The sequence below is a fragment of the Euwallacea similis genome, chromosome 15, assembly GCF_039881205.1.
Source record: "Euwallacea similis isolate ESF13 chromosome 15, ESF131.1, whole genome shotgun sequence".
In the NCBI taxonomy this organism is placed as follows: Eukaryota; Metazoa; Arthropoda; class Insecta; order Coleoptera; family Curculionidae; genus Euwallacea; species Euwallacea similis.
Window position 1 is genome coordinate 996,195 of NC_089623.1, and position 25,286 is coordinate 1,021,480.

The 25,286-nt window shown below is 36.4% G+C and overlaps 1 protein-coding gene across 2 annotated transcripts in view; it reads left to right on the plus strand.

Annotated features, from left to right (window-relative positions):
* Nucleotides 1-3,609: 3,609 nt before the first annotated feature.
* Nucleotides 3,610-25,286, plus strand: part of Toll-6 (Toll-like receptor 6) — a 50,191-nt gene continuing 28,514 nt past the window's right edge. The window contains exons 1-2 of one of the 2 annotated variants that reach the window (XM_066397361.1): nucleotides 3,610-7,637; nucleotides 14,166-14,680. In XM_066397361.1, the coding sequence (XP_066253458.1) occupies nucleotides 3,778-7,620 (3,843 nt within the window). In that variant the 5' untranslated portion in view covers nucleotides 3,610-3,777 and the 3' untranslated portion in view covers nucleotides 7,621-7,637; nucleotides 14,166-14,680. Of the gene's footprint in view, nucleotides 7,638-14,165; nucleotides 14,681-25,286 lie in introns of those variants that run through there. The other variant, XM_066397362.1, reaches the window with a different exon arrangement.

Consider the following 25,286-nt stretch of genomic DNA (forward strand, 5'->3'; position numbering starts at 1 on the left):
ATGAATGTTATATGAAAATAATTCCTGTTCTAATGAGTAGCTGTTCAATGGGTTTTATTTAAATCCATTTAAGCATTTTCCAAATATAGCAAAAAACATTTTTTTCAAGAACTTTGACCATCAATAGCGTCTAACACTTTTTTAAAATAATTTCTGAACCAAATCTTAATGTAACAACCCAGATAATCTCATGATACCATTTTTGACACGCAGTTTCGGAACACTCTGTATTTTACTAAAACCGATATATGGCCTCTTGTTGAGTAAGCATTGATAACACCCGGTTACCTAATCTTGAACACAAGGTCAATCTCGCAGAGTTAAAAGAACCGAAGCACCAACAATTACCACTTAAAGCCACCAACACAGGTAATAAAGTTTTAAACTAGGCAGGTTAAATTAAGTAAAATAATCATGAACTTGAAGTGACTAGCTTCTAATAATATTTTAGTAACACTTGGAAAAGTTATGATAACTGAATTTGTGCAAGTCTTGTTGCAAAGAAGACGGTTAAATTTATTTTTATTACATGCAACAGTTCTTGGAGTTTTTTTTATTTTTGGGATATGCCACTATTGTCGCTCCATATTCGTGATGATCCATCGTCGTGAACCATATTTACCTTCAAAGAAAAACTAATGTAATATTAGATTAAATTAGATTTTTTATTAGTATCCTAAGAAAAAATAGCTTTACGCAAGCCATCAGTATTAATTACATTCAAAAATGTATAAAAATAAAAGATAAATTAATAATATTGCGCCATACACATACAGTAATCATACTGTACATGAAAACGTTTTAGCAGTGGAAAGAGGAGTTTAGAGCTACAGGGTAACCATCTCAACACGATGTTAAATGAAATGAAATGTTTTCTTCAACATCATAATAATCGTTGCTCATTAGCCATTGGTACCTCATTGTTGAAGGTAGGTCCAAAGTAATTAGTGGCGCGTCTGCCTATCGTTAACCTCAGTACATCATCCACACCTCGAAAACATGACGTAAAACCTCCAAAATACCGTGCGTTTTAAAAAATTTTCGGTCAAGTAGACTTTGGAATTATTTTACCCGAGCCCGTATGATATGTTCATATACATAATCTCGAACGTAATCACATAGACCTAATCTCGCTTAAATACGACTTTATTTGCCTCTATTATTATTTAGGTTTAATTAGAAATAGTATTTTGCAACTTTAAACTAATTACAATATCTCAGTCTTGTTCCATTATCCGGGTGCTGCAGTTCCAGAACACTTGCACCTTGCATGGATGTAATTCCAGATTTTTTTAAAGAATTAAAGGACAAGTGCCGGGACAACATCCTCTTCTTGAGAAAGTGTTTTTAAAGATGTGCTGAGATTGTCATCCAATACTCGCCTCACATTTTCAACAAGTTCTTGGGCTCGTTTAGTTGGTCTACCACTTCCCGATTTCCTTTGAAAACTTCCAGTTTCACGAAACAATTTCATAACATAATTCAAAGTGTCGTGAAATTGCTATTCCAACGCTGCAGTGTGGGGAAATTTTTCAAGAAATTCTTGAAGACGGGGTTGAATTTCAAGGGACCGTTTTCCGTTTGTTGACTGTTGATTCTGAAAATAAAACTCGACCATAAAGACTTTTTATCCAAATGTAATCACCATTTTTGGCATTCAAAAACTTTAGTCAAGACACACGTCCGTGGAGTCTTGAAAAAGACTATTTTTAATAAAATCCAACTATATAATAACAAAGGTAAACAGAGTCGTATTTAAGTTGCTGTTGATCGATGTTCGAGAATATGTTCGATGTTCGAGAATACGTAGAAGAACATATCAAAGACATACGTGCTCGATGTCAAATAATTCTCAAGCCTACTTGACCCAATTTTTTTGTTAAATGCACGGTATATGAACATGAGAACGTCAATATGTTGCTAACACAATATCGCTCCCTGACATCATTTCTGCATTCCAGTTCTAATATAACCTTCAGTATATAACACTACAGCTCAAAAATTCTTTTAACGTCCTAACTATGTTCCCAGTGTAAATTACCATAATTGCAGTGCAAGAAGAATAGGGAGTAGAAGGCGATCTTTAAAACATTAAAGTCAACAAGTTTATTAAGTTTTCTTATAACAACTTCTACACGTCCATTGCAAATTTGGGATTGCGCGACAATGAGGCACTTTATCAAACTTGTGTTTTAATACATATATAGTAAGGTCCAAAAGTTTCCGTCCCGACAGATTTTCGGTTTTTCTAGAAAACGACAAAACTTTGTTTATATACTCTAAGCCTTTATCTACCTGAGAGGTAAAAATAAGTCAGATCAAGGAAGTAGTTATTTAGTTCAATATTTTTGAAGTTCAAACGCTGATTAATTTTTACAAATGTTGAAAATTGACTATCATACGATGATAAAGCTTTTAGTCCTAGAGGGAAAATCGTCAAAAGAAATAAAAGAACGGATCCACCGTGAAAGATAATTTCGTATGGGCCGTGAAAACATCGAAAATGATCCGCGTCCAGGACGTCCTGTTGAACTGTTGACCCGGCCACAATAGCTGCTGTAAAAAGAGAAATCATTTCGGACAGGCGTTTGAAAGCAAAAGAAATTGCAGCAAGATTAGAGCTTTCTGTAATCACAGTTTTGGGAGTTCTACATGAACATCTTCATATGAATCAATGGAATGGCGGCGTCTCAGTGAACCATGACCTAAAAAAGCTAAAGTCTCGCAGTCAACTAAACAGGTGATGGCTCCGGTTTTTTGGGATAGCGAGGGAATTCATTTGATTGACTTCAACGAAAGAATTTATTATGCCTACCTTTCATACAAATTACGAAATGCAATCTAAGAAACGCATCGTTTAGTCGAGGTGTACGACTATTGCATGACAATGCTATAGTCCACACGGTTGCGGTTGCAAAAGCTGCAATGCTCGAATGCGGCTTCCAAGAACTGCACCATCCATCCTACAGTCCCGACCTGGCCTTCAGTGATTATTTTCTTTTCGCAAAATGAAAATGTGACCTGTGTGGTAGGAAATTTTCCAATGGTGAAGAAGTCAAGTCAGCACTTTTAGAACATTTTAACCCCAAAACTTTTGATTATTTTTTTAAAGACGTAGAAATGTTAATTGGTCGTTTTGAAAAGTGCATTGAGATAAAAGGAGGTTATATTGAAAAATAAAAAAGTCTTATTCTACCACCCTTAAAAGTATTTTAGGGCGAAAACTTTTGGACCTATAATATTTTCTATATATTAAGGTACATCAATTTAATTTCTGGTCGCCTTGGGTTCTTGAGGCTCACTCGTATTTTCCCACTACCGCTAATAACTCGGCACCAACCGAAGTACCATTCATTAAGTTCATAAATCCATAAATAAAAGTGCTCATTGACCGGTAGTAATCGACACTACCAGCTCTCGTATCATCCGCCGCCAGCCATCCCAATTCTTCCGCAAAACAAATCAACAACGCATAAAAGTATTTCGTACTTCTTGGACTCGAAAAGGCGGGGCAGACCGATCCTTCGTCAGGGATCGGCAGCTTTCGTGCCTCATCGGCCTCAAAAGCTCTCGGAGCTTTTAGCGTGCATCACACACTGCAGCACAAGAGGCGCCAGTCCTGATCCTTACGTCGATGAGATCGGATGGTTTCGTTTTTGAGCTCGTAAACGCCGATCGTAGTTCTCAAAGTTCCGGGTGTGCGTGATGATAGTGAGAAATCCAGTGAGTGGGAAACGTTGCTGATTGACAATGAAATTTGATTGAGTAGATACCAACATGATCTCTTTGGTGCCCTTTTTAACACTCAGCGTGATCCTTCATCACTGCCTCGCGGCCTCAGATGCGCCTCCCACAGATCCCTCAAACGATCTTCGGTATGAGGCTCCGGATGATTGTCAATGGTGGGTGAGAGATCCTTCAACGTCCAGTGGACAGGATGAAGTTGCTCTGACTTGTAATCTGAGGACTATCAACAGTGAATTTGACACCACCAACTTCAGCGTGATTCCTTCAGAGCACACAACTTCGCTAAGAATTGAGTGCAATCCAGAGATTTTATCCAGGTCCAGTTTGGATGACAAAAGCTTTGTTCACTTGGCAAAGCTCAGAGCTTTGGAGTTGGAAAATTGCAAATTGGCCAGATGGCCTACAAGCACATTGTTCGGATTAAGGGATTTGAGGAATCTCACAGTGAGGACTCACAACACTGAATGGCCGGCCATGAACTTGGACTTTGCAAGGGACAGCTTTTCCCCAGTGCGTCAGCTGGAACGTCTGGATTTATCTTCAAACAATATTTGGTCGTTTCCAGAAAACATCTTCTGTCCCTTGATCAATTTGGTGTTTTTAAATGTTAGTGAGAATAGGCTGCAGGATGTCAGTGATTTGGGCTTCAGGGAGAAAGTCCCCGGATTGCCTCAGCCCCTTATAAGTGTAGCCGAAGAAGATTCTCCCCAACCTGAGAACACCAGAACTTTGACTCACCCTTGCAGCATTGATATTCAGGTACTAGACGCCTCTTTTAATCACTTTGTTTTGATTCCGGCTAATGGGTTTAGTGTGCTGCGTAGACTCAGAGAGTTTTATATACACAACAATGAGATTAACAAGGTTACTGATAAGGCTTTGAATGGGCTTAAGGCCTTGCAAATTTTTGATTTGTCTAATAACAAAGTGGTAGCCTTGCCCAGTGAGCTTTTTAAAGATAGCCGGGAGTCCATTAGAGAGATTTACTTGCAGAACAATTCGATTAGTATCTTGGCCCCAGGATTATTTGCGAATCTAGAGCAGCTGTTAGCTTTGGATGTGTCCAAAAATCTCCTCACCAGCACTTGGATTAATAAGGACACATTTTCCGGTCTTATCAGATTGGTGCTGTTAAATTTATCCCATAACCGCATATCCAAGTTAGACCCTAGTTTCTTTAGGGATTTGTACACATTGCAAATCCTGAATCTGGAACATAATTCGCTGGAGACCATTCCTGCCGATACTTTCGCTCCCATGAATAACCTGCACACTTTAATCATCTCTTATAACAAGATTACTTATCTGGACGCTTATTCCCTTAACGGCTTGTACGTTTTGTCCCTTTTGGCTCTAGATAATAATTTACTAGAAGGAATTCATCCAGAAGCTTTCAGGAACTGCTCTAGCTTGCAGGACTTAAATCTTAACAGCAATCAATTGAAAGCCGTTCCGCTAGCTCTTAAGGACATGAGATTGCTTAGAACTGTAGATTTGGGAGAGAATTTGATTACATATTTAGAAGAGCCGGGATTTCGAGGTCTGGTCAATTTATACGGGCTAAGGATACTTGGGAATCGAGTTCAGAATGTTAGTAAAAGAGCTTTCGCTGATTTGCCCGCTTTGCAGATTCTGAATTTGGCCAAAAACAAAATACAACGTATCGAGCACGGATCGTTTTCAAATAGCCCCAACTTGCAGGCTATTAGACTGGATTCGAATCAATTAACGGACGTCAATGGATTATTCGCCGATATTCAAAGCCTGCTTTGGCTGAACGTGTCCGATAATCAACTGGAATGGTTCGATTATGCACTGATTCCGCAGGGCTTACAATGGCTGGATTTGCACAAAAACAATGTCAGGGAATTAGGCAATAGATACAATTTGGATTATGAACTCAGACTCGAACAATTGGATGCGAGTTTTAATAAAATTTCCAAAATTAATGCCGGCTCGGTACCCAGCAGTATTGAGTTGCTGTTTCTGAATGACAATTTAATTAGCATTGTGGAACCGCATACTTTCATAAAAAAGATAAATTTAACTCGAGTAGATTTGTACGCCAATCAAATTTCCACTATGGACCTAAATGCGTTGAGACTTACACCCGTAGACCCAGAAAAACCGTTGCCAGAATTCTACATAGGAGGAAACCCATTTCAGTGCGACTGCACCATGGATTGGCTCCAAAGAATCAACAAATTGGACCATTTGCGTCAGCACCCCAGAGTAACGGATTTGGAAAGCATATACTGCAAATTGTTACATAACAGAGAAAACAGCTATATGCCGCTAATAGAGGTAGAGCCCTCACAGTTTCTCTGCACCTACAAAACCCACTGTTTCGCTCTTTGCCACTGTTGCGACTTCGATGCCTGTGATTGTGAAATGACTTGTCCAACCAATTGTACTTGCTACCACGACCAGCTTTGGAGTTCTAACGTGGTGGAATGCTCTAATGCAGGCTACACAGAAATGCCCAACACCATTCCAATGGATGCTAGTGAAGTTTATCTGGATGGGAACAATTTTGGAGAGCTTTCCAGTCACTCTTTTATAGGCCGCAAGAACCTCAAAGTTCTCTACGCCAATAACTCCAATATCGTTGCAATTTACAACCATACATTCAGCGGGCTCAGGCGCTTAACTATTCTCCATTTGGAGAGCAATAGAATTAAGGAATTGTTAGGATTTGAGCTAGCTACTCTGGAATCCCTCAGAGAACTCTATTTGCAGGGAAATTTGATTCACTATATCGACAATAGAACCTTCTTAGAGCTGAAGCAATTAGAAGTACTTAGATTAGACGAAAATAGATTATACTCATTTGAAGTGTGGCAGCTATCGTTAAACCCATATTTAGTAGAAATCGGGCTCGCCTATAACCATTGGTCATGCCAATGTGACTACGTAACAAAATATAAATCTTGGCTGAGACAAAACTCTGGTAAAGTCATTGATACCACCAGGATAACCTGCGTGATCAACAACTCGACAAATCTCCTGGGGCCTAAAATGTCTGACTACAACTCCTCAAAGTGCCTGCATTTTTTCTCTGATGGAAATCACGCCATTGTAGAGCAACAAGTGATGAATGATTACCTCCCATTGCTCCTAGGGACGATGTGCATTTTCATCGCCAGCGTTGTGATAGTTTGCGGAGCTTTCTACTATAGAAGAGAGCTGAGAGTGTGGATCTACTCCCGTTGCGGATTAAGAATGTGCTATAAAACAACCGCTTTCGATGAACAACAAGACAAAGAAAGACTGTTTGACGCCTACGTCAGCTACAGTGTGAAAGACGAAGTCTTCGTCACCCAAACCCTGGCACCGGGCCTGGAAAGTGGTGATCCTTCCTACAGACTCTGTCTGCATTATAGAGACTTCAACGTGTCGGCTTACGTAGCTGACACTATAATTGAGGCTGTAGAGTCCTCGAGACGAACTGTAATAGTTCTCTCCAAGAACTTTCTCCACAACGAGTGGTGTCGGTTCGAGTTTAAAAGTGCCCTCCACGAAGTGCTGAAAGACAGGCGTAAAAGACTGATTTTCGTAGTGACAGGGGAGCTTCCCCCTAGGGATCTTGATCCAGATTTGAGGCTCTACCTCAAAACTAACACCGTGATTGAGTGGGGAGACAGGCAGTTCTGGCAGAAACTGCAGTTTGCCATGCCTGATGTGAAGAGATCTTGTATCCATCAAAGGTCGTCGGTGAATATCTACGCAACGGCGACTCCTAGTCATTTTATGGATAGGTCTAGGAGTCCTGCTCTGCCTCCACCACCTCCTCCAGGAAAGCTGCCTTTCCATCCGAATTCATCGAGTCTGCCTCGTGATAACAGGACGATGCCGCATCCTTTGTGGGCGTAGCGGTTCGCCTTTAATAGGTAAGTTTCTTTTTTTTCGTTTGTGCTTGGTGATAAAGGTGAATTAGACGGTTGAAATCAGACTTGCATAACCAGGCACGTAATCCAAAATTAAACGCATGAAATGTCGCATGGCAACTTATCTAAAATTCAGTCTAAAATAGAATTGATCATAAATCTTATTTAATGAATACGTTAACAATATCGATTTTACTTTGCAAAATTAAATATTGAATAATTTATAAATTTAATTTATACATAAATTTATACATTCATAAATTTAATTTAATTATTCAATTTCATGAATTTAATTGAATCTCTCTGAAACGAAAAAAAATCATTACATATAACTAATATTTAAAGCGTCGATGATACCTAATGCAGCCTGAAGTAACCTTGCAAGTACTTGTTAATAAATACCTGAACTCCGTCCCATTAATTTGTTTTTAAAGTTTAACATATCAAATTCGGTAAATTCCATTTTGTGAAATTACATGAAGAATCAAATTATTACCACTTGAGGAAAAGAAAGGAAAAGTAGAAAAACCAAAAGAAAAAAAAAATTACTTTTTACTATGCAATTTATAAAAATTATGCATGTTTTCATGTGAAAGGTTTAATGGGCGGGCCATATGGCTCATGAAGCACTACAAATAAAATTCTATTAAAAGGAAATACATGTAGGAAGATGAGAAGATTGTCTATATTTACATGGTCTTTCACGGGAGATTATAATGTCAGTAATTATCCAGGAAAAGAGATATATTGAGGGCTGACCAACTTATTAGAAAGTAGCAACATCACTGATTCGCTTAGAAGGACTAAAAAAATAATAGGTCAAAATCCGAACAACTTTACCCAAAAGTTGATGTCCATAGATACAGTGAAATAAAGGCAGCATTGGCCAATATCTCCATTTTCATGGAAATTATCTTTGTGGTTGAGATATTTGCCCTTAGGATCAATAGATGTATCAGTATTTCGGTAACAGAATATTTTCAATAGAAATGATAAAGTTGAGGCAACGAAGTGGCTAATTTCTCGATTTTCATGGAGAATATGTATTTGGTAAAATTACCATAACTTTAGTAAATTATGCCTAAGTCAAAGAACAGCTTACCTCCTTTCCAAATCTTATCACAAATTTACTGGAAATGGGCAATATATTACTTGAAATCGACCAACATCATTGAGGAAATTGGTAGTTCTTTTCGGGTCCGATCTACAACACTGCTGGTGTTTTGGTTGGTGCCTCTTCTGAACCTTTCATAATATGTTCAGCGTGCCTCAGAGTTCAACACCTAAGGGTGGCATTTTTTTTAAATTGAAAGAATACATTTACGAGGTTACACCCCGTCGAAAACCATAAGCATCCGTTCAATTTTTTTTGTCATTCAGGAAATTTGCAAAAATTTAGATCTTTTGACTTTCTTTAACCGACATTTTGGCATATGTCCAGTATTGCGCTAATTTCAACTTTCCGAAGGTGATTTTTTTTAGACTTTTCAGGATATTTGTCCTGTAGGAAGTTATGAAGTTCTTTAATTTTTTTTTTATTTCAGAAATTCTCAAAAAACCAAATTAATTATATTGGCTTCAAGTGAAATAAAATATTAAGTTGCATTTGATGCAATACGCATAATAAATAAATTTCGAAGTAATTTCCGGGTTTCCTCATTTTTCCAGTAATTCTTTCAATTTCAGTTTTGATTGTGACACAGGGGAACGAGAAAATTTAATATTAGAAGACTCGCCTGAATTATACCCAATCACTATTGCCCGTTAAATGGCAAAAAGGATTTAGTGTTTCAAATCATTTTTTCTCATCAACTTCCTTTTGGCCAGAATCGGGGAAAAAAAAATTTTCGCAAAAATAAAGAACGAGTGGAAAAAACAAAAAAAATCGATTTCCCTCAAAACTCATTACATATCTGGTTCATGTTAAGACGACACAAAATATATATCTGTGACATGATTTTAGTCGTGAAATGTCTGTATAAACCACTTCTAAAACATGCTCCTTAACGAGAAAATTCTACTCTAGTATCGTAATGCAATTTTACAGATCAGTGCCGATCAAGACAGCAATATTTGCTGTAAATCGCAGTTTCAAAAAGGCCTAATTTAAAATTTTACAATATGTGATTGTTGCAAAGAAGCAGTGGCGTGACGCACCATTCTTCCTCCGAAGCCTTAAGCCACTGATGTGATTTTAAATTTCTTTAATTACCGAATAGGTGCTTTCCACGGCTGTCAGTGTTTACATAGTTCCATTACATTATCTCAAACGGCATCGCTGATATTAAATTTACTTAAAAAAGTTGAACTATTTTCGCGAAAAAAAAAAGTTTTTAATGTTACAAAAAACGACTCTTATTTTTTAACGTGGACTATGTGAGTAAAATGGGTCAGTTTAATTCTGAGACAGTGGGTACCAAAGTGTCCAGGCTAAGGAAATGTCATTAACCTTTCTTGTACTCCATTCTTCTTTTCTTTAAAAGCGAAATCTAGGTTAACTTTAGATGAAAAATATCACTCTTAAGAATCGAACAACAAAAACCGGACTAAAAGGAAAACACTCGGAATAAGCGGCGAGCGTAACGACGGATCCATTCCTCTTATTCCACATTTGCTCCTGGTCACGATTTTTTGCGAATTTGACCGAGTTATCGAGCCCTCAAACTGCAAAAACCCGGGCCCTTTCCGAACCAAAGAAATTCCTGCATTGTTAAGCTTATTTAATATGCATTGATTGTAGTATCAATGTCCTTTAAAAGGGCTTTCGTTTCTAATCCCGCTCTAAAGAGCGAGTTTCACGTGGGGGTAGACCCGGACAAAGAGCTTATAATGCATAAATCATTGCTCACCGAAAGCGTTGTTCCTTGTCACGGATTCGTATTTAATATAAATTACGTTTTGTGTATATGCGTCTCTATGTATATTGTAGTATTGTGTTTGAAATAAAAACATTGGCCCCATAGGGATCTGGGACGTGTCATGATAGCACCTACCACTGAGATTTTTTACGCCGTAAAACACATTCCTTTGGTTACAGTAAAGTACACGTTGGCTGTTATTGCTAACTAAATTACAAGAAGTGTTCACCCTCCAGTCCATACTTAGACCCCTCTATCCGATAAAACTTGATTTATACACATCGTTGGATCCCCTTTTCATCCCGCAAGTGGCATGTCGACTTTTTAACGCAGAATACAGCCCTCCACTTTCTTGGAAACGTATATTGTCTCAGCTTCGATCGGGGTTGTTGTAGTGAATATGGGATATAAACTGCCCTATTTGGGGTCTGTCATATTACAGAGATGAGGATCCCCTCTCGTTCCTTTTCTCAAGCTCGAAAGGATTTCGGTTTAAGGTAGTCTTGAGTGTAATTGGCAATATTAAAGCCTTTAATACCGTTGACCGTGAACGTCGCATTAAATTTTAATTACGTAATACCCAAAGCCTTGCTTTGTGTCCATCCAATAACCAACAGCTATCTAACGGTTATTGAAACTGCATCTGAACAATTTATTAATTTTTTTATCGATTGATGTGGCTTTTGCCAATAGAGGGGAACCACTAATTAGTGGCTGTAAAAATTAACTGCGAGGTAGCAAATGTTAATAAGGAGTTTTATGGCAATAACTGCTGCTTGATAGAGAAAAACTTAACGGGACACTTTGTCCAATTAGGTACCAGTTTTATTTCGAGATCTTGACCACTCTCATATTTGTTTTATCTGATACCATTCGGGGACTTACAGGAGATTTTAATCTATTTTTCGTTCATTGGGCTTCTTTATGGCTTTCCCGCAAGTTAGTGTAATGAGGCCGAAACAACAAGAAACTTCCTCAATTTAAGCGTTTTGAAACACACATTGTCAAAACTTCCGAGAAGCTCTTGCGTGTATTTTTAATTAGGTAAATAATTAAGGCCCTAAATGAGCATGTTCGACGCGGAGATGAGCGCCTCGGCTTAGAATACGCTTCACGATTTTAAATATAAATTATCTTATTAAGACACGGGACTGAATGGAATCACGATCTTTAATAAATAGTCCTCCATAAATTTCCATGAAACTACCCCTCATTAAAAACGAAACTACCTACTAACAAGCTGCTTCTTGAAAAACACCAGCGCCTAGCCGGGAATTTCGATCGCTTTTTGAAGCTGATAAAATCTTATTTATTGCTTCGGTCCATATCTGATTAGAGGCTTGTGTGACTTAATTACCCGGGTTGCAGATGTAGGGCTCAAAGAAAGTGTCCTCTGTATTTTTTAACTTTTAAACCTAAGTTGCCGAAGCTACCGAAGCGAGGAAAGCTCAGCTTTAATGAACCTGGTTAAGGAACGATTAACTACATTTCAGGGAAGTGATGTGCCCTGAAATTAGAGAAAATATTTTAGCATGAGTGCAATATATACAGTGTGCCCAAGATAAGGATGCATTGATGAATATTGAAAATTATGACAGTGGAAGATTAACAGTATTCCAAAACTTAACTGCCTCCGATAGAGCTGCTCATGCAAGAAACTTGCCATGAAACTTAAATAATTACAAAAAAATTAAGTTGTATTCCATGATGGAATTCTCTAAAAACCCATTTGATCCACTAGTCCAAGAGTTCAAAAAGTAAAAAAAAAATGTTTATTTCTTCTATTTTTACTCTTTCCGATTAATAAAAGACATGCTTAAGTAAGCTTATGTAGTCTTCTCTACATATTTTCTTGGTCCAAAACTTCTTAAATAATCGTCAGGAAACAGGTCCAGAAAGGGTTTTAAAAACAGAAATATGCAAACAAATTCTTTAGTAGTCCTCTTTACGTTTTTTACTTATTCTTCAGGTTTTCAGAAACCTCTTTTCTCAAGCTTGAAAATGAAATTTAACTAACTTCTGTTCATCTGCACAGGATTTAAACGAAAACCTTCACTGTGTTCATGACTTAATTTCATGTTATACATTACAAAATGGATTAGATTAAGGTGCAGATTGCAAGAACTAGCATTTCCAATACTACATTTGAGTTTTTAAGTTGTTTGCCATACGTATTTGTCAATTGAAACTCCTTTAGAAGAAATCGGATATTTGTCTGTGCTAAGTTTAAACTTTTAAAACCAAATTTTTTTAAATAATGGACATTCTAAAAGTTCATGCATTATAGGCCTGAACATGAAAATAGACTTTGTATTTCTAAGCGTAAATACTCTTTTAAATTTTCTGGCGTTTAAAAAAAAATGGGTCAAATCTCTGTTTTCGCCTAATCTGACAGAAAACCCAAAGCACTCCGCATCAATAATTATCCATTTATGCCGGCCCTTTGTTAACTGTGTATTGTAGAGCTGATTTTAGAGCAAACTCCAATCGGGCTGCGGGAGCCTCTCTCTCTCTCTCTTTCTCTTCCCTATTTGTTTGCTCAATTAATTAATACTTCTGTCACGATAGACGTGTTTATTTTTGATTACCGGGTATTAAATTGGCGCTGCTCTTTGTTAATTTAAGATTATTCATCACACTGTCTGTAGGAGGGTTACTTTTACCCATTATGCGAGCTATTAGGCAGGGGATCAATCAATTGTGTGTTACTGCGCCTCAAACACAATGTTTGTCTTACATGCATAGTGTTGACTTACGAAATTCGTATTGGGAATTCAAAGGGAAAAAAAAGCAACTCTGAGGTGTAATTATTGCCTTGAAATGCTCGTTTCACTCCACACAAAACCCCACATTTCGGTTCGGAATAGCACGACATTAACATTCCGAACAACGTATAATTCTAAATTAAAACCCTAGAAAATGATAGTGTCTGTCGACTTAAATAACCGATGGCAACAATTCCTTGGTGAAAAAATAGAGACATGTGACTCATTCTTGAAAGATCCAGTTTATGACATACTCAGAATTAGATTATCCCCGAACTGCTTTAATAAAACAAAGCCGAAAGTGCAGCCTGAAATCGCGCCCTCTCCCAACACACCCCTCATATAGGGGGGTTGCAAAAGCGGTTTTGTATACACCTCTGTGTACTTTAACCGTCAGCTGCCTAACTGCGATTTTAGAGGTGTTTGGCAACATGGTTGTCCCAACAATCACTGTTTCATATAAACGGATTATCATTCGCTTTTGTTCGTTGTTGGACAATACATGGAAGGGTGGAAAATTGTATGTATCAGCGACCTTTTGATTGGATTTTTTGGTTGTCATAAACTAGAGAACAAAATATGAATTCTTCGGAAAATTCTCTTCTGCATACGAAATGTCCGTAGTGTTTTCCCGCTTGTATATATAAAGTAAATGGCTGAGAAAAGCAGGCTAACACGGTATGAATAATAAAATGCACAATTTCAATTCACAATGACACATTCTTTATTCAGCTTTATTGCGCAATATATAAATTAGATTTATGCGTCGCCTCTATGGAGTCATTTTTCGGGCTTCAAAATGCAGTTTGAGTAGAATACTAATTTTTGACGAGTGCTGTGTGTTGGTGATGGTTACTAACCCCCAAGCTGGTACATTCAAGTTAATAAACAACGTGTCCTTCTTCCAGAAATTCTGAGACCTCCAGAGATGCAGATTCCAGCAGTTCTGGAGATGAGTGGACGAGCACCAGGTGAAAGAATCCTTTGGACGGAGGTTGATTTTGAACTGTTTACTGTGATAAAATGTACCCATTTATTTTAAAGACTGTTTTTGTCTCTGTCCTTCTTTAACGACAGTTATGTTTTTACTACCTCATCATCAACTTTAAGTAGTGTATCGAAACTGTTACATTTTCCATTACTCGACTGTAACGCTAGACAAAAACTCTTACAGAAATGTAAATAATGTAGATATTCAATAACTTATTATTATAGAAAAAAATTGTAAATATACAGTGTATAAGGGCAATTTTTAACTAGCTGTAAATCGGCATTTTGCAACTGTGATAAATATATTATGCTAGTTTTGACTTTGTTTCAAATTGCTTGAGACCCGTGGGTCATTATTCCTTCGTATAGTATTTGTACTTTGTATAGGAATATCAATTCATATTTAATATAATTAAATTCAAATTCCTTTCAATACTTGTTTTATTTATGCAATAAATTTGTTGCTATTGAAAAGAGATGCAGCAACTGTTAATTTCTAGCTATCAATGACCCAATTTGCCACTTGTGGCAATTATCCAGGAATTCGTACCTTTTCAATATGTTTTAAAAGCATATTCCTATTATGTTTTATTTTAGCAGCAACAGCAGTGATTTTATCATAATTAATTTCCAAAATTGTGTGGAAAATGTAAGTGGCAATTGTTTGGAATTTCAAAAATATCTCTCCGGGTTCAATATATGTATAATGCCTATCAGCTAATTAGGCCAAAAGGGCGCACTGTAATAAATTTCAGCACTTCCTGCAAATTTTCAGGAAAATTACGGGTTGGGAGGTGGGTAATGGTTTCTAATTAATTTTTAAATCTGCGTGTTAGAATGTAGAGAATGCGTGAAGTACTTTATTGAAACAATACCTCCCATTAATCACTTCAATTACTCTGAACAAACCAAATCGTAATGTATCTTTTACGTGATCACACTATTACCTAGTTTCGCGATTTGGAAAGTTCTTCTATTATTATGGAGTTTTCCCAAGGACCTTAGTTGTGGAATTTATATTTTTTATATACATTTTTTTTAATAAAACAAAATATTTTTTTAATAATTAAAATAATTAAAATAATAAAACAAATGCAAATTCCACAGCTTCCTATGCCTAATTGTAGCATTCACTACCTTGCCGTTTTATCATATCCTTAGGTCAATCGAGGGAACATGATTAGATATTTTTGCAAATATATCTTAAACCATTATTCCTAATAAAAAAACTGAAGAGGCAAAAAAATTGGTAAAAGACATAAAGGATTCATTGAAATTAATAGATAAATTCTAAAAATGTCATAAAAAAGTTCTGATGTAAAATATTGAGAGCGACCACGAAAAAGGGAACGCTCTGTAGAGTATTTTAAATAATTGTTACTCAGTTTGTTCATAATGCTAAAGTGATTGATACTACCAATTTTGAGTCAATTATCTCTACGAATAACAGAGAAATAAATGAAAATTGAAAAAAAACTTCAACACCCTGTAAATCAAAGTGGGAGCAATTTATGATATGCCTTTATATGAAGTTTTTATCTTAAAATAAGCTCATGATTCACCTATTTCATATTTCAAACTTTTATACTTTTTGCCATCGTTCAAACTTCAAGCTAAGATATTTCGGGAATCCGCTTAGAAACATTATTTGCCTTGATGAGCTTCATTAGCCTCGAATACATCTTTAGTTTACGAAATAACTACGAAATTTGAAATTGCCTCTAAAATAAAGATCCCTTGAACTGCATTAAGAATCATAGAAGCTTAGTACGTGGACAGATGATGTTTTAAGAAAGTCGTGAACGAATAATATTGGCTCTGCATGATTTTTATCATTTTTCAGAATATTAAAACTATTTTTAATAATTTTCTGGAGATATCTGAGAACTTTTGTTACTTCGAAAAATCTTCAAGATTTAGAGTAATTTATGAGGGATTAGAACTAAATCCAATTTTTGATACGATTCCGAAAGAAAAATAGTAACTCTACAGGATTATTACTGTTTTTTAAAATATTCGAAATTTCCTAAATAATTGCTTAAGATTTTTGAGATAATTTTTTAATATAAATAATTTTGACCTTTGGTGAAACAAATACCTACTTACAAGAAAAGTTTAAAAAATGGCAGATCGTAAATTAACATATGTGAAATACCCGAAATTCTCCCTTAAGTAATCTTTTCTTAAGGTGCTAATCACTTCAAATTTCTGCCAATTAAACATGTCAGTAAAGCAAAACACATTTTGTAATAGCAGGAAAAATATCGCAAGAACCGATAGAGTGAGAAAAATGATATAAAAAGTCGATTTGTTTTGAAGTTCTCTACATGCATATGTTCCGTGTTCATCACTTCACCCTGTATAAAAAATAATACCTTTCAACAATATGTTGAAACCGACATATTAACAGTTTAAGTAAGCATTTACTTTATGACGGAAGAGGGAACTATTGACGATATTTCTCTGGATTAGTTTCAGTCAAGTAGTATTTAATCTGTTCGACTTTAGGCTGGCCAGAATTTAAAAAATGCTCAAAAATTGTTTTTGTCATGTGGTGAATTTGTGACCATATGCATCGCAGAAGAAATGAATCACAATTGATTTTCGCAGTAATAGGAGAAAATGCTCATCATGCGTGAGAAAATGATTCAATTCTCAATTATGTTCATACTCATATGTTTGCAACGTGGTTCCTAATAACATCCATGGTTTATCTCAAGACCTGAATCTTGTTTGATGTTTGTCCAGAAGAAACTGATCAAATCTTACAAGACGATCAATCCAAATTTTGAAAATATTTTAGAAAAACTCTTGTCAGAAGAGTTTTTAGGCGCCTTACCTAATCAGCCTGTTGAAGAGATCCGGCAACAAAATGCGAAAGATATTCATAAAATTTCCTTCATTGAGTCTCAGTAGGTGAATCAGAAGTAGGTTGTAATAACCATTAATGATTTTCTTAATTACTGGCTTTTTATTAAACTTCTTTACTCACACTTTTCTCGAATTGAGACCAGGGGAGCCATACCTTACAGATTGTGATTTTAGCAGGTTGTCGTGATAAAGTTGTTTATAGAAAAGGCAGTCCTGAGCTTTTGCAGATTTCTGAGTTTTTTTTTTTGGAATGCAGAGGTAATGCTGACCAGTTTTTTGGTGCCTTGCTGGGCGTTATTAGGTGATCCAAACAAAACGCAGAATTCACCGTAACAAAATCATTAAATTATAATTAATAGTTAAGGATAAGTCTTAATCCTCAATAAAACACCTTGATTTGGCTCTAACAATGCCGCTGCTAATAATAATTATAAGATCTTCAGGTTTGCAACCTTGCAATTATACATTATTACAAGGAGGCGCTACGAGACCATTAAAACTCCAAGGAGAAGTTATTAATTATATGTAATTACGCACTAATGGTGTACGGTGGTTCTTGTTAAGTGCATAGAAATTTGACTAAAGCTAAGAAATTATTTTTATAATTTCAAAAAGCACCTGCTTCTTATAATAATTTTATATATCGTAGGAGTTTTAAAGAACTTTTTCTTCGATCGAAGAAACCAGAACATCGGAAATCTGGCAACATCTCGTCTGTAATTTAGCATCACGTGTAACTGCACAACGGGGAACTCTGATCTCCTATAGAGTCCAGCAGCTCGTTTCGAGAAGGAATCCTGGAAATTCGCCCTCTGGCAAAAATGGAGCGGACTGGATTTGTTCTTTGTTAGAAAGGAAAATAGGGCAAGGGCGTGCGATCCGAACAAAACGTTCCCATCTTCCAGTTTTACTGGCGGATCAACTTAGGATAAACTGGAATATCTACGTTTAGTTAAAGTGTTACGCCACGATTTCGGGAGATAATAACTTCCAGAACCGTGCAAATAAACCCCAGACACCACTTTAAACATTGTCTGACCACTAGCAGGAATAAGGCCTTTTGCAAATAATAGAGACTCGCCTCTATTGTGTGAAGAGCACTAGATTACCGATATGAACGTGTTAATAACGAAGGAGGACGTTAAATTCGCAATACCGTTCGTGGAGCTGTTATTGTTCAATGGAACTAATTTCCACCAGTATTTTACGATAGCTTGCATTGGCTAAAACGAATTGAGAGCTAATAAAGTAACAACATTACTCGGAAATGGGCCATTTAAGGCTATTCAGCAACCGCATTACTTCAAAGTAGATATTGGATTTGAGCAGATTTGAATACGCCTTAGGAGCGCTCATATGTTGCGGGAAGAGTTCCCTTTCATGCTGGCCGTTGATGTCCTAAAATATTAGGGACATCAACAGTCACGGCCATCGGTAACATCTTCAGATCTAGTACGTTTTGGACATCAAACTGGGGAAGGAATCGAAAACGATTTTCCCTTTAATCCTGTCACCGTCCACTTACATCATGTTTACCCAATTAAACTAAGCAAGACGGGCACTCGACGAAAATATTTCCAATGGTATTTGCTTGGTACTCGAAACTTCTCGCATGTGTGTACCCAGTAGAAATATGTCAAATGATGATCCTTCAGGCTGCAGGATGGAGGGTGTAGCCCTTCTCTCGCTTTAACCATAGCCAATTACCTGACAAAGGAGTGGGACGGAAGATGTGATTATTCGAAGGCTTCTTTGAAGCCCGGTTTGCTTTTCGAAAGTTTACACAAAAGAGACGGTCGTATGGTTGTGCCATTGAAAACGACGGTAGTCAGTCTATGAAAAGGACAATGATGCTTGGCGACATTGAAATTTAAGACGAGTTTAGGCTTCGGGTAGTTTTATTGCCGGTGACAGGGGTTTTGGTTGACAATTCTATCGTATTATGCGTCCCGGGTAGGTATTTACTTTTTAAAGAAAGCATGAATAAAAAACGGTTAAATTACCAATTCAAGCACACCGCTTTGGCGTTCCCTTTAAAGCTTGCACCGTTTGGAGGATAGAGTGACTGAGAAGCTTTGCTTTAGCCAAATCGTTTACGCAAAAAATCCGAGTTTCCTCGAGCACTCGTGTTACCTTTGCAATCCTCTTAATATGCACCGTTTACAATTCGCAATCACTGATTTCAGTGAGAAAAAGGGCTTCGGATGAAGGATAAACGTATCGCATGAGTGCGATTTTATTATGTTTTCAGTAAATTACGGTCGAGATAAACATTTCGTGCAGTTAATGTTTTTCGCAAGACTCTGCGAATCCTACTGAAAGAATTTACTTCCAGAAAGTAACAGTTACTCGACTTCTTTCCTTTACCAGGAACGCAGTTGTCACCGCTGGGTTATTCGAAACGTATTTGTTAATTGCATACTGAAATAACCGTTCTCGGAAATAAAATATAGGTACTAGATAATCTCGTAATTAAACCTGTATATTATCTCAACTAAGGTCCTTTAATCTGGGAAATTGAGGCACTACGACCGTCTTTGCGGCTTACAGAGTTAATTAGTCGACACAATTAATATTGGGTAATTTTTAGATAATTGCTTCCCGGATTTCCAGAATACCTGCAATTCCTGGATTCTAAGTTTCTAAAATCCAGAACTGGAAACAATAATGAATTGTAATTTAAGGGACCTTAAGAACTTGGTACCTACATACCTGGGAATGATACTGCTTGTTCTGGAAATGGATCAGAGTTTGTGGATAACAGTTACATTTGCCAGATGGAAAATTCGGGCATTTGCTCCAGTATGCACTGAACGAGGCAATATGATTGACTGCTTCGGCTGCCCTTGTGACAAAGAACTTCTGTCACACTGGTACGGCGCACTGGTACGGATTCCGAATTTTCCATCTGTCGATCCTTACCGAAACCTCGTACCAGAAGCAAATGCTCAGAAAATCAGACTCTCGGTCATAGGCGTACATGGCATGTTTTGAAAATTTTTCAATCTATGCTTCTAGCACAATTATAGTTTCAACTGTAAATGGCACGCATGGCCACTTCCTACGCCCCTGATTAGTATTGAATTGAACTGGAAATTTTGGAGGTTGCTGAAACGGTATTAGCTAAAAGTATACACGAAATCAGTGGCGTACAGTGCTTTTTCCTGAATTTAAAATTTATTCTCCTAGCGCAGTTATTTCAACTGTGAATGGTAGATTGACCGCTATCTGCGATCCTGATTTAAGCTGAAAATTTTGCCGCTATTTAACGAAAGTTTGAGCCAACACCAAGCACGAGATTATATGTATACATGTCTTGTTCTCAAATGTACGAATTTTTCAATTTATTCTTTTAGCAAAATTCTTTTTAATGTAAATGGTAACGTGCCTCCTTTTTACACCCCTGATATAAACTGAGCCAAACTGGAAACTTTGCTGTTCTTTAAAGAAGGTTTGAACTAACATCAGGCAAGAGGTCATAGGCGTACATTGCTTTTCCCCAGATTTGCTTATTTTTAAATTTATTCTTATAACACGGCATCTTCTATCCGTTTGAGGCGGATTACTCGTTTTTCCTTTTATTTTCAATTAGTTTTAATTCAGCCATTCCATCGCTCCAACAACTCCGACTTGTGTGCGACGAGGCGTTCTTCCCTAACAAAACAAATGCAAAAATATATTAGAATTGTTTCTACTGCAAGTAGTTCAAGTGATTGCCTCCTACATCCCTGATTTCCATTGAATCAATATCGAAATTTTTAAATAATTTAAAGAAGGTTTGGAAACACACACAAGACTCGAGATCATAGGTGTAGCTACATAGTTTTTCCCAAATTTTAGGGTTGCTCAATTTATTCCTTAGCTTCAACTGTAAATAGTACACATAACTGCTTTCTACGCCCTTGATTTGCATTGAAGCAAGTTGGACATTTTGAAGCTCATTAATAAATGGGTTGAGATAACCGGAGGCACAAGATCATGGGTATTCATATAAAATTTAGAAGGTTTTTTTTTCACTTATTTAGATTAAATACTCTCTCGAGGAAATCTTTGAGTTTCCTCCAGAACTAACTTATTTCTTCAGAGTACTCAGATGTTGACCGTTTTCTTGGAGAAAACTCCTCCATGGAGAAGCGGTCAAGAAATAGAGTACCGATTCAAAGAAGGTTATTAGAAGTTAGTTGGCGATATCAGCCTGTGCCAATCCTTCTTCTGAGCAGCGTCTCTTATGTCCAAAACGCATAATTATCATTTTTATTGGCTTCCCATTCTAGAAGAGTCTCTGAGATTCCTCGAAAAATATTGACCTTTCATCTTCCAGACCTCTTAGAGAGGTTTTCAGGATAGATAATTTCTGACTTCTACGTGAATAACATGGAAATCAATAAGAATATTTATAATAATAAAGTTAGCCCTTGAAAAAAAATCTTGATGTATTGATAAGGTTTTAAATTGTTGTGGCACAAATTCATATATAAAGGAGGTTTACTACGTGGAAATCCTTAAGTTTTAACCACTAATTTCAGCCTTAAAAATTATTATGAAACAACATTTGAGAATCTTTTGCAAATCTAACAAGTTGCAAAACTGCAGGAAAGAACATTGAAAATTACACGAAAGTTTAATGAGAACAGAAAAGCAATAAAAACGGGTAATAAAAAGTTAATAAGAAAAGGAATATTTCCCAATTTAAAGACAAAAAATCGCAATAGCGATTCCGGTTATCTTGGAAGATATTTTGGTTAGTCTGCAATGGAAAATAAGTGGTCCAAGGTAAATTGACGATGAAGTTTTCCTAAATTTTCTGCAGGGTTTCCTAATACATATTCTAAAGCCCTAGAGGACTGAATCTATAATGTGAAGTGTGTGCTTGTACATCAGCTGTTCTCAAGCCACTTAAAAAGCGTTAATAATTTCATCGATATCATTTCCTTGTGAAGAGGAAGGTTAAAAGCACTGAACTAAGTGGCTCCGACCCTTCTCAAGTTTAAAGGCGTGAAGGATTTCAGAGAAGACAATGACTGAATTATGTTTGCCCCGCTTAAAAATTCCCATACTGTCTTTACCTTCCCTTACTCGATAATGCCGTAAACGTGCTAGGAATTTAAAATTTTGCTTTGTTTTGAAATTATTAATAATGTAAAAATGCTACTACAGACAGAAAAAGCTGTTTAATACATTTAATTGAATATTTAAATTAATTGGTCAATCAGGAGTTTAATATGAGATATTCTTTGGGTCATAGCAATACGGTAGCAGGCGATCATCTCTGAAAAACATCAAGTAAGAATTGCTCACCGGGGCCTCCTTTGGCCCCTTGCCTCTCTTTCAAACAACCCTTGGCGTCTTAGTTAATCATTAGTTAATTAACTTAATGAATGCCCATAGCTCCGGCTATGTGTAATAAGTATTAAATATTCCTGAAATACCTAAAATGATTAGCGTCTGCTCAAGACGAAGACCACAAAGGGTTAGGTCACGTCAAGTCATCAACTCATTATGGTATGTATCCACGAAGATTTTCAAGTTTAATCATTATTGTCCAGTCCACGAGGTATAAAAGGAGCCCTACGTATACGTATGCTGTTGCTTCAATATACGTATATCTATCGGTATATACCGGGTGTTTGGTAGAGCGATAGACAGTTTTTGAGGGTAAATATGGATGGGGTCGCTTTGAATCTATATAATCATACTTATCCTTATACAAAGTTTCGCAGTTTTAAAAATATCGGCCAGGGAGGTAGGGAGGGCAGAGGAGAGGAGGCGGGCATTAGAAATAGAGGTTTTTATTTTAAAAATTAAATTAATTAACAATAATATTGTTTAAGTTAGGACTAGCGATATCATTTTTAAAATAACGAATGCTTTATTTAAATTTAATGTCGCTTATTTTCTTGCTGTGAGTAATATTTCCTTTCGTTTTTACTTTTGTGAACTATAATTTTGTCATGTTATTTGCCATTTGAAAGTACATATACATAGAGGAGTTTACATCATATACATCATATACAATAGAGGAGTTTTTAAGATTATTTGAGTACTTTGAACTAGTACTGCATTGGAGAAAATTTCGTTTAAAATGGAAGAATAAATTGGAATCAAAGTATTTCAACACATTAATTTGTCTAAATAATTGTTTGTAATAAAGATTTTTAATTAATTTTCGTTTTCCTTTGTCACTCACATATTAAGAATATTTTTAAAAATATTTCCAGACGCGGAAAGTATTTAATGCTAAAAAAAATGAACTTAATTTTATCGACTGAAATATTTCGAATAAAGACCTAAGGAGCGAGATAAATATCTTAAAAACAAAGAGACTTTGTATAAGGATAAATATGGTTATATAGATTCAAAATGATCCCATTTATCTCCCACTGAATAGTTTCTATCGCTCTACTAGCACCCCGTATATGTATAAAGGGGTACACGTATATATCCTTTAGGGCCCGGACAATAATATCTGAATTTGAGTAGCTGCGTGGACATATACCTGTACACATTGAACCTTTGAGATGCTATAGCTTAGTTGATTGATAATTTGCCTCCTACATTATGGACAGGTGTGCATGCTTCTAATTGAGGTCGATATGAAATGCTACATACCTCATGGCAGTTATACAGGTTTTCCGTTCTATAGCTCTAAACGTTATTCTTTATTCCTAAGGTGGAAGCTCTTCACTCAATATTGCACTGTCGCCTCTCTTTTTCCCTCTCTCCCTCTTACTTATTTATACGAAAAATAAGCAGAGTCATTAATTTTATTTAGTCGTTGCTTCTAAAATTCATAGCGGCACTCTAAACACATTTTACAATAAAATCACCATACTTCAAGGCTATACATATGTATGGATGTACTTTATTTGACAAATATTTTATATACAAACTTAGTGTAAATTCACTGCATGCATAACGTAGTTCCATTCATTTATTAATCAGGCATCGATCCTAACTGACATAATGGACCAAATTACTAAATTAAGTCGATTGTGTGCACGGAAAAGCATTCCCAACGAGTTAAATGTAGATAATTTCATATAAATATTTCAAATTAGATAATTGGGATTTAATGAAGCAGTTGTTGGGTATGAATAAATGTTGCATTCATCAATCTTTAGAGTTGCATCTGCGAAGTTTGGCAACTGGGCTCGAACACACGGAATTTTTCAAACGAGGCAGGTAATATCCTGAGGGCTAAATTTTGAAATACATATTTATGATGCTCGGAAACGAACCACTTGAAGGCCCTTACATTTATCGAGGGAGGGCCCTTTTGTTTTGGTTTATTGCGAAATTACGTCCAAAGGGCTTTAAAAATTGCTTTGAATAGTGGAGAAATTTTCATTTGCAGTCCTACAGAATCTTTTAGAAAGCTTCAATACCTAAGCTCTATCTCATTAGACCTATTCCTTTAGGCTGATGTATGGTATAAAGCCCAATCTTACCTGAACCCATAGGCATGGCAGATGCCATTTGGCCCATTGTTCCCTCTCGAAATCGCTACGTTGACATTGGCGTCTTATTTATTGCCTCCGCAGTCGGTGACAGTTGACGGGATCAATTTTTTATTATTAAGGCACCCAAAGTGGTTTCTTTTAAATTCAAATTAGACGTTGACAGTTCGCTAGAGCGAGACACAGATATCTTTATCGTCTCACTTCATTTAATCTTCATTGTCATAGAAAAAGTCACGTGTATGGTCATCCTAATTAATGACAACAAACAATAAACCTCTGCATCAAATTTTTGGCTTATTGTTTCTTCTTTCAACCCATAACTAAATTTATCAGCATAAAACAGTGAAATAGGGGAACCGATTATTAATACAGGTTTGTGATTTTTGTAAGCCCTGACAGGCAAAATACTTTTAAACGATTTAAATAAATTAAAATCCGATATATCGACAGGGAATTGCATAGAAATAACTCATCTATCAATTTTCATAAAAATGCCAAATGAATTTTGTCGATTTTTAGTTGAAAATATGCCCGTGAAAGGTTTTATTAAAATTTCCATTTATTCGTTTAAGTTTTTGCATTATATTTTGTGTAATTCAAAAGTTTTTGACTCATAGTCGGATTTTCTAAAGGGCTCCATATGTAGTTCGTAACAAAACGAAGATTACGTACATGAGTAAAATTCGTCAAACTTTTGCAGCTCAAGAA